Raw genomic sequence first — 10,565 nt, forward strand, 5'->3', positions numbered from 1 at the left:
TTCTGTATTTGGCAACCACAGTGATATGTCAATTTAAGGAAAACTCAACAAAATAATTTAAAAAATGGGTGTCATCCATAATGGCAGTACCTCTATGTTATAAAGATTTAAGTTACTTCTCAGGATAATGGTTTCAAAACCCAGATTCACATCAAACTCGCCAGCTTCTTGTACAACAGGGCCATTTCTTCCATCATACCTCAACCATAAAAATTACACCTCTCGATTTAAAATACTGTATTGTGTAGCAAACACTTAAGACACAAATTCAGTATATTCAAGTTTTAGATTTCCACAGAAATGAAAAAAATCTTTCATTGACAGACAGAGAAGCATTTCAAAACTGTAACAAAATCTGACTTCTTAGATAATAACCTAGAGAATATTAGGTTCTAGCATGACGCACACAGCTTATCTCGACGACGCGCGCTGAAGGCTGACGATAACGTTACACACGGGCGCTTGAAGTGCGCAGCAGTTGTGTCGTACTCCAACTGTCCTCACAGCCAGCTGAGGTACAACCAAACCATTCAGATAGGCACCTAGATACCCCAGTATCCACAACCTCGGGTTTCCTTGCTTATTTCTGTACTTGTTTTTACTGAGACTCAAATTCACTTCGACGATACCTGTACTTTTCCAGAAATGAAAAAAAATATCAGACGCAGTACACTTAAATATATCACTCTTACAGGAAGTGCTATCAATAGTCTTTGCAACTAGCCCCAAGTGTATATTTAAGGATTCTTTTAAAAAGTGTTTTGATGTTGATCTGTATAATTCAGTTGTCTGATGATGAACAGCATTGTGCTTTATGTGAAACCAGAAACCTCAAAATAATTATAAAGCTTCTAGGACTTATGGGAGATGAAACTAGGGTGGGTCCATCAAACAAAAAGAAAACCAAAAAATAAAAAGCCAAACCAAAATCCATGATGAAATCCACAATGTTGGAATCTTAACAGGCAAGAGTGGTCCAGACTAGAAGAAAAGCCCAAACCACCAGTAGAAGAATGAAATACGATATGGTCCAAGATGTATCCTTAAAGGTTTGTCTCAACCCTCAGCCATATTGTGAGGATTGATGTTCAGTTCAGTCCAGCCAGCAGAAATTGACTGTGCAATTTTCCATTTCAGGTATTTGTACAGACTATGTACACTCTAGAAGGGTCCTTTAGTGCTAGACTGTCGTACTTTTTGTCCCAGCAATTTGAGGGCGTGCAAATTCCACAAAGTCATCAATAAGAACTGGCCATGCTCCTGAAAGAAAAAAAAAAAAGACCAAAACGTAAGAACTCAGTTTAACAAGGCATTCTTGCTACAGCTTCAGATCTAAACAAGTTATTTAATTTCCAGTAAACTAGGCATAGTTGCAAGGAAAAATTACATTTCAAGCAAGAAAATCAAATTACAACAGCTGGTTAAAGATTTCGGCTTCTTTCAAACCCAGCTTAATGCAAATCCTTTTCAAGGGTCATACTTGCTTTATATTCCTGGTCAAAAAAAAAAGGTGAAAAAAAAAAAAACAAACCAACAAAAATTCTAGCTTAAAAGTGTCCTGGTCTTGGCACCAGAATTCGATCTCCAGCATGGCAGTAACTGCTTTGGAAGTGCTGAGTAGGGGATGCAGCAGCCTGTGCTGGAAGCGGCTGCGTGCCGTAACGTGCCACAGCACTCGCTGCTCACAGCTGCACTCTGCACGGAGGCAATGTCTGAATCACCCTCAGCCACACCTGGAAACTGCAGCATGCACCCCGAGAGCCACCAATGCAGCGCCGTGCTCTGGGAGGCTGCTGTGACACTGGGTATGCTCCTCCCTGCTCCTTAGCAAGGGGTAGTTAAAACGTGTATCAATATTTTACCTATTATGGGCAGCCATATCCCAGAAGTCCCCAGTCATGATGGTCATGTCAAGGTTAAAAATAACTGAGGGCTGAGTTGTTTCCCACGCCCACCCTTAAAGTATTTTTATTCCAAATCAATAAAACATGCTTTCTGCCTTTCATCTTTCTACATGACATTGATTTACAGTGGGCAGCAGGACATCTGCTCAATGGTAAGGGAATGAGAACCATCCATAATTATTAAATAAAGTTACAGAAGTTTGCTCCCCTCTGCTCTGGAAGTATCAGAAAGTTAGAGTTTCCTCCACTCACAGAACGGATCTGCCACCCATGACCAAAGGTAATTGGCTGTCCTTGGCTACACACAGACTGGAAGAGGAAAGATCTTTACACGTTTGCAAGAAACACATTTGGTAGGGTATAACTTATGCTTAGCAATCCCTGTACACTGCCAGCTTCACTTTCCTATTGCTAAATATTCAATCTTCACATCAACTGAAGCAACCAAACTTATAAAAAAGGTCTCAGCTAAGAAATGCAATAACCAGAGGACCTACAAAGAAACATACAGGCCATCAGGAATCAGTTACTGAACTGAAGATGCCAAGAACTGTGCTGACAGAGAACCTGTAGGTTTTCACATGGACAAATATTAGGGCTTGTCTTGAGAAGAATGAATTAGTGTTTGAGCTCAGACAGAATAAAAAAAGAAAATAGATTGCTGGAAGTTTCAGCAGTTCTCTTCTAAAACTCTAGCAACAAGCATGACAATAACAATATGCCTTAAAGTAGCTCAGACTGAACTTTAGGTCACCAGTGATATTCTGAGTAGGCCGTTATTAGAAAGCTGTGCCAAAGCAGTTACACAACAATAAATGTAGCATAAAACACAGTTAGAAGTTAATGAAAGAAAATGGAAATGTTTACCTTCCTCATCATAGTTAGACATATCATCTGCTATCATTGTACTAAAGTCTAGAAGAAGGTTCCAGGTATCCTTTGGAATTGATCTTTTATGATGTTCCTGTTTAGAGGGGTGGAAAATTTATGTTTAAAAAAAAAAAAAAAAATATTAAATCCCCTTTATATCCATTCAATTGTACTGTCTTGGACACATCCATAGCCCCAAAACATATTTCCCTTGTACACACTAGGAAGTGCAGGATCTGGGTCAGAACAGTCTATTTCACCTACTCAATTTAAAAATTTATCTTCCACGTTTCGATAATACTGCAGTCCAGTTTATGTAAAGATTAAAACTTACCAACAAAAATTTGTTCCACAAGTCTAGAAATTTAAATCTTCCATTAAGTACTAAATTCCAGTAGGCAATGGCCATTTCTAAATCTGTAATATTAAAATATATTACTTTTAGAGATATACATTTCAAACATATAACCTCCACATGTATCTAACACTAAGATGAACCATATATTCATAAAGGTGAAAAGATTCATCTAATGTAAATACACTCGTGGATCCTTTACAAAAAGGCAACCATAAATAAAATGTTACACAAATGTTGTATAGATTTTGATACTATCACTTGAATGTAGAACTGAAAATTGCCCAAAGTAATATCTAAAATATTCAAAACACACAATTTGTCATATGCCTTTTGCTAATAATACTTAAAATTCAGTAAAATATTTTTGTCTTAGGAATGCTATTGAAAAGAAAATCTAGAGTATTTCGTAGGAAGATCTGCTTTCATCTTTTTAAAAGCATAAAATACAATTTGCCTAAAAGTAGCTTTTTACGATTTGGCTTTTAGAGCAACCTTTGTAACACGGTTTTTGCCATGTGTTCATTTCTGCCATCGGGTTTCCTTTTCAGAAAAAATCTTTAAGTACTGTACAAGCAGATGGCCGGTTTGTTAGTTGTTGGTCTTTTTTTGGTTGGGTTGAGTTTGGGTTTTGTGATAGTGGTGGTTTGGGGTGTTCTGTCGATAGGTTGGGGGGTTTTTTGTTTGTTTTTCATCTTGTTTCTCAGGAGAACTGAGAAACCTGACCTGACACAGTTCAGGAACAAGACCAACCTGCCTGTCAGGCAAGTGCGTGCTGCTGTCAGCAGTGGGTGCTGCGATGGTGTAGCAGTTAGAAAAAGAGACTGGTTAGTTGAGCGTGGAGGGAAAAACCCCAACTCGCCTGCCCGGTACTTGCCAAAGGCTGAACTGACATGCACTCACTGTTTATTAGTGGCACACAGTACCCTGCTAGCTGATGAAGCTCTGGCTCAGAGTTCTCACTCTGCACCGAGCGTGATCTCCAAACGACACCAAGGACCTCTCCTGTGTGTAACAAAACACTACGAACTCTGGAATCTTACTGAAGTCAGTATCCAGCACCAAACACATACAGGAACCCTAAAAGACTACCTAGGTAAGTGACCTCTTTTTTAACCAAAGCTCTTGAATATTCTGCAGTCTAGCAAATTTTTTCTGTAGACGATCCCCTTTTGAGAGCAGAGAGAAGAAGCACATGATCAACTGCACCTCAGGAAGAAAAAAGAAAAAGAAAAAACCTGCCAACCCAAGAAACTCAATCCCTTCCCCCAGCTGCCCAAGCTATTTTAAAAACCAGGGAGATGGATCTTTGAGGTGGAATCAATCGCGAAACAAAGCATGAACTCGGCACTGCTGCTGGAGGGAAAACAGACAGCAAAGGGGGCAGTTCCTGAATTGTTTAGTATTTTTGATATTAGAGGTTCTTCTCGAACAGTACATTCACATTATAATGCTTCCTTACCCAAGAAAAGAATAAAATTTGTGAAGGATTTTCCAGCAACAGCACAGGGGTGTGATTTCAGACAAATGTGCAAGTTTGAGTTTTGAGAACCAGAGAGAAATGAAGCAGAAGTCACCACTCAGTAAATAAGCTGTATGTGAAAATGACAGCTTACTCAAGAGTGCAAAGACTAGGTAGGTATGTCTTTCTAACAGAAGATTCAGACACAAAAAAATACACACTTCACCTCTCAGCTAAAGCCACTGTTTTTCCAAAAATTAATAGATACAAACTTCAGATGAAGCTGATCAGTTCCTCAAGGAAACAGATTAGGAAACAAAAGTTTTAGGTACTTGTGATGCATGAATATCAGGCACACAAAAAAATGCAAGGTTATCAAATCCCTGCATATTCACAGAGGTTTCTTAAAAAACACTATAAACAAAATGCTTATGCAATTTTGAGATTACTCTTTACAAAACAAATCTCAGGATGCTGCAACCTCAAACTCATTATGTGAGTTCAAACATGTAAAGCACAAAGACATAATGCCTTAGGACAAACTAGCTCCTTTAAAACAAATTTTGCGAAATCACAAAATTGGAAGTTAAAGATGTAATTTCAGGTTTACATAAGGAAGTGAAAGAATGCTCAGGAATGTCCTCATGGAGTAGATACAAAAGGCTCAAAATATATGCTGCATTCTGGATTTTATCCAGGAAGACACAAGAGAAGCAATGTTTGAGATGAACATCAGCTACAAGGTATTCTTAAATGATATGCAAATATCACAAGAACTTTTAAGACATCCACTGTACATACAGGGCAGAAAGGAATTAACCAGAGGAACCGCATTCCCAGAACTGTGCCTCAACTACTACACAATGTTTGGAAGTTTAGAGACCAATATACATTAGAAACAATTTGCAAGTTCCTACAAGCAGTTATTTAGACACTCCAAAATTAATTGCCTAACTAGCAGCTCTTATTTCTCAGCACTGTATTCCAACTGTTCTTTTGCTTCAGGGTTTCCAGAATTATTCTGCTCTATCATAAATTCATGCCTAGAACTGTGTATTTATTGGCACCAAAAGGACTGCTAAGCACCCAGATTCTAAGCTTGGTTCTACATTACTTTCAGATCCAGATCTAAAAACAGACAAAAACAACAATAAAAAAACCCAACCATCTCTTATATATATGCCACATTGATCTGAGAAACGATACTTGGTTTTGTCACTGATAGAGCTTAACCTGCACAAAGAAGCTTTAAGATGAAAGAAAAGTAAAGCAAGGGACTTAAGTTTTTCTGGTAAATCATTTTTACTGGTCTGTTCATCTGGGATACACAAAAGTTTCATTTCTATATAGGATGGTGAGGGAGTGGGGCAGTTCAGAAGTTTTCCTTATACTTATATATGGATAAGAAAATAAGGGAAAATTAATTAAAAATTATCATGTCATTACAAAATCATTGTAATTTGTCATTTAACTTTTACCATCCTACAGGGATTCTGCAAAATACTCAGTGTTGTGTAAAGCTGTTTAACGATCTAGAAACCCCATACAAATGACACAACGGTAACCATAAAAATGCCGAAGCAAACCCTGCACTAGTTCATGCTGCAGAACTGATTCCACACTGACACTCTCCATAACCTAACTTCTACCTTCTCACAATTCAGTCACTGTCTACGTTCTTGTTGTAGAAGCTTAAAATAAAAATAATATTTTGCTTAACTACTTATTTTTCAATATTCATTTTAAGTCAGAAGTTGGTTTTCGTGTAAAAGACGAAAGGAGAATGTTCATCTCTTCACAGCACAGGAATGCAAAGCTGGTCAGTGGCAGTCAGTTCAAAGGATTTTCACTACCAAGAAAAAAAAAAAATTCAAAAGCTGCCAAGGAAGGACTAATTGGCCTTTCAGTATTTTATTTCTTCTCAAAAGTAGAAAAGTTAACTTAAGTAGTTAACAGAGAGTCATGAAACACTAGTGATGGCTGATAGCTCAGCTACACAGTATCTAAATGAATACGCGTTCTGGTTGGTTCACATTGCTGCTTGAAAGACATTTTTGTCTCCTCATTTTTGATGATTTGACTAGACAAATCTACAGTTTGTTCACTTGGCACCATCAGAACTATGCTGTTCTGTCATTATTTTTAATAATTTATTCTTCCACTTCACCTGTTACACTAATCAAAAGCACAATCAGCCAAAGTGCTCTGAAATAACAACAACCAAAAAAAAAACAAAACAAAACAACCAAATTCAGTGAGCTGAGAAAAAAAAAGGAGGCCTGGAGGTAGGCACCTATAAGCAACAGCACAAGAGCAGGCATCAAGCCTAGGATATAGCAATTTATTCATAATATTCCAACTGTATTTTGCCAAGACATTTTAAAGTGGTTTTCGTGTTAACAAGAGGCTGTACAAGTGTACTGACACAGAAATTGGTTTTATAGCTTAAATTTACCCTAAAAATGAAAATTTAATTAATCTGTTCAGTGCTGCAAATTCTAAGTGGTACAATCATGCCTTTAAAGTAAGACCATAACCCATTGTGCTTACTGAGAATTGCACACGGTGAAAGAATAAACACTCATAAAACTTTGTAGTCTATATTAATGATGCAGGTATTTCTATCAATGTGAACACCTCAAGCTGACATCTATCTTTCACAACAGAGAGGTGGTTTTTATCCCAAGGGTGGTTATCTTTCAAACTCACTGGATCACAGTAACACTTTCACTTACTGCTTTAATTGGTCACTTCTCATATTTATGAACAAATGATTAAGATTAGGAATACATACCTAAACCTTTCTGTCCCGGATTCTTTGCAAAGTTGAAAGTAAACTGATAAAAATCCTTAAATCTTCCTGGCTCTTTTAATTCTTGTTCCATTTTAGGAATCTGGGCCTTCAGTTTTTCTATGCTGTCACATCTGCATTTTAAAGAGCACGTTTACCTATGTATTATTCATTCTGACGTAAAATATGCATTATAACTTAAACAAGAATTTATAAAGTTTTTGTGGAACACAGCATGATTATCAAAACAAAATTCACTAAACCTTTGATTAGTCTGCACCTACACAACAATTTCATTTCTTTGTTATTTTTTCACACTGCCATTTGCACATACTAGCTGATACATCAGATTCAATAATCCACAAGATTTTTAGAAAACTGTGATAAAGACTACCACATTCTCATGAGGCAGAGAAAACCCTGGTATGCTGGACTGCAGACCCACACCCTTGCTTTACCCACCCGAGTAGCTCTATAGCAGCTAACTGAAATACTCGCAAGTAGCACTCAAGGTCGCCTCCCTTTTTTTGGCCACTAAGCATATATCACGTAGGCAGCAGACGCATTTTTACAGAGGCAGACGAGTGATGCTAGACTCCAAAAATTCTATGAAGTCTGAAAGGCCACTGAGAATGTGAATTTCCCAGTACAGGGCTGTTTCACTCTACCTTCCAGCTTCTGACACTGGATTACGCCATCAGTGTCTAATACTTACTGCACACTTACCCTAGCTCTGTCATTCCATCCATGAATTCCAGCTTTGAAAATTCACACTGCGTAGCAGCTCGGAATTTCCACGCAATGATGAGTACAGTAATGCTGGCTGGGTCAAGAGCTAGATCATCACAAAACTGCTGTATACCATCTATACCAATTTTGTTTTCATCTTGAGGATCTTTGGGATATGAAAATACTTATCAAGAAAAACAGATTTTTGAAAAAGCTCATTTATTCAACAAGTGTATATAAGATAAGGAAACATTTTCAAAAAAGCCAGTTTGGGGATCAGCCCTTAAAAGTGAATATTTTTAAAACAACAAAAAAAAATCAGTATTTTCAATGGTTAAGCTTTAACAATTGAAGCAGTTACTACAATAATGTCTCCCACACAATGAAGCTTATGTTATTTTCATTGAGAGACAAAAGCACCACAAACATTTGTTTTCTGCCTAATAATATGCAGGATCCTCTGACTCATTCCATACAGAGAACAGCAGCCCTTTCCCACCAGCACACTTAATTATTGGCATCTTTGGTGAGACTGCTGATCTGTGTACCATCATAAACAATTCTGCAGTGTCCATTTGCAAGCTGTACCAACACAATCATCAAATCTCCCAGAAACTCCTAAGTTAAGGTGAGTTTTATGCATTTTCTGGCATCACCAGCATGCATGAGACTGGACATGGTAAGCTCCAAGAGGAAAGTTACGTTGCCCCACCACCGATTTCAAGTCAGCCAGGCACACTCCTCTTTGCACGAAGGAATCAACATCTGGTCTGGAAGTGAGGTGCTCATATTTCAAGCACACTAACAAAGATCTACTAACATAAGCCAATAAAGACTTCAGGGAAATGGTATTTGGATTATGCATGCACATGAAAACTGACAGAAAACGTAGCACTCTCTTTTACACTTGTTTTTATTTTAAAAGTACTAAAACAGAATTTTTTCTACTCTACAGAATCCACTTTACTGTTTGTGGTAGGATATCATGAGCTAAACACTGGCAATCGATAAAGAGATTTTGTTTTCTTTTCTGCTCTGTTCTATCTGGTAGTAGGCAAAAGGTGAATAAAAACTAAGCTAGAATCCATCCTTGAGTGCAACCTTTCACTTTGTCAGGAGTCCTCAATAATGTGCTTTCCCCAAAACAATCACCTAAAATCCATGTTAATTATGACAGTTATTCACTGTACACACAATTCCAGTGCCAGACCCTGATCTTGTATAAATGTATACATATTTGGAGCACATAAAGCAACCGTGTGTAATCCTTGTGAAGCAGAAGTCTGCATATATTCCCCTTCTAACCTGATTAGTAATAGAAAAACAAAGCTAACAACTCAGTTCAGATTTCCAAGCACAGGGGCACAGCTGCAATGAGACACTGTCACTGAGAGCACATACATAAAACTAGGAAAAAAACAAAAAACTAGGAAAAAATCCAAAGCTTTAAAATTCCGGGTACTCACCTTTGTATCTGTTATATAGTTGTTCTAACTTCTTTCTGTCCAATGATCCTTTAACACTCTCTCGTATATAAAGTTCAGGATTTTGGAAGAAGTTGTCTGTTGCAACATCTAACTTCCAGTCATTTTGAGAAAGACAACTCACTGCTGTCTTTTCACTAGACTGTGTGAAGACCATGAACTGACGCACTTTATCCTTCTGTGAGGATTTCAACTTGTTCTAGTAAAAACAGACAACACTGTAACTAGAAATGCTTTAGTGGGGAAAAAAAATAAATTAGTACTGTTAATTTTTTTTTTAATCAGTATCTTTTATCATTTTCCCAAACAATTAGACTTCCTCTAACTGATGTGGCAGTTAGACACTCAAACCAACACATATACATACATCTATACAGATTTAAATGTAAACTTACCTTCAGTCTACGTACTTTACATTGTAACAAAGCCTAGTTAAATCATCACAAAAATCACACAGGCAAAGCAATCACAGATATAAAAAAAATGGACATTCTTATTGCATATTTGGAGAGAGAGCTTAAGGGCAGAGCAAATTCATATGGAGCTGTAAGCTGGGACACTCTTCTATTTAAACCAATTAAAAAAACATTCTCCTCTTAATAGAAGAATGCCACACCTACCAAGAAAGGGCAATTGGGGCACCCAAATAAAGCCCATGACTATCAAAATATTGGCTAGATGAACTGAGCAGAACAGGCTGTTGAACATCCTACCAGCACAGAACTCAAGGCTGGCAGCCAACCAGTCCCAGCTGACCCAGCTAAGACACAGCAGCTAGTGCAGGGCGAGTGGTAAGCCCAGGCTGCCAGGAGCAGGATCCCTGATGTGCCTCCTGATGGTAGCCAGGCTCTAGGCTGGGTCATCCATTTCAGCGAGCTACACTCTGAAATAGTTTAAAACATTCTTTTTGCTTTTTATTTTTTTTTCCTCTGAAGGTGCTCAACTCCAGCTACATAATTTGCAAACCATT

General features: G+C 37.7%; 1 protein-coding gene across 1 annotated transcript; it reads right to left on the reverse strand.

Moving 5' to 3' along the window:
- Window positions 1-762: 762 nt before the first annotated feature.
- On the reverse strand, window positions 763-9,788 carry DCUN1D1 (DCN1, defective in cullin neddylation 1, domain containing 1). The gene is made up of 6 exons (XM_008950356.1): window positions 9,578-9,788; window positions 8,109-8,277; window positions 7,386-7,516; window positions 3,109-3,191; window positions 2,772-2,868; window positions 763-1,260 (listed from the first exon to the last, which is right to left on the reverse strand). Exons 1-6 carry the CDS (start codon window positions 9,750-9,752, stop codon window positions 1,181-1,183), a joined length of 735 nt encoding a protein of 244 aa, XP_008948604.1. The 5' UTR covers window positions 9,753-9,788; the 3' UTR covers window positions 763-1,180.
- Window positions 9,789-10,565: the final 777 nt, after the last annotated feature.

Source organism: Merops nubicus, unplaced genomic scaffold (genome assembly GCF_000691845.1).
Source record: "Merops nubicus isolate BGI_N331 unplaced genomic scaffold, ASM69184v1 scaffold15482, whole genome shotgun sequence".
In the NCBI taxonomy this organism is placed as follows: Eukaryota; Metazoa; Chordata; class Aves; order Coraciiformes; family Meropidae; genus Merops; species Merops nubicus.

Excerpts from the sequence above, each read along its gene's own strand:
- DCUN1D1 (XM_008950356.1), bottom strand. The coding sequence starts at position 9,752 with ATGGTCTTCACACAGTCTAGTGAAAAGACAGCAGTGAGTTGTCTTTCT. Across the intron at positions 8,278-9,577 it reads ACTATATAACAGATACAAAG|ATCCTCAAGATGAAAACAAA; the intron begins GTGAGTACCCGG and ends CATATCCCAAAG. Across the intron at positions 7,517-8,108 it reads GATGGAATGACAGAGCTAGG|ATGTGACAGCATAGAAAAAC; the intron begins GTAAGTGTGCAG and ends TTTAAAATGCAG.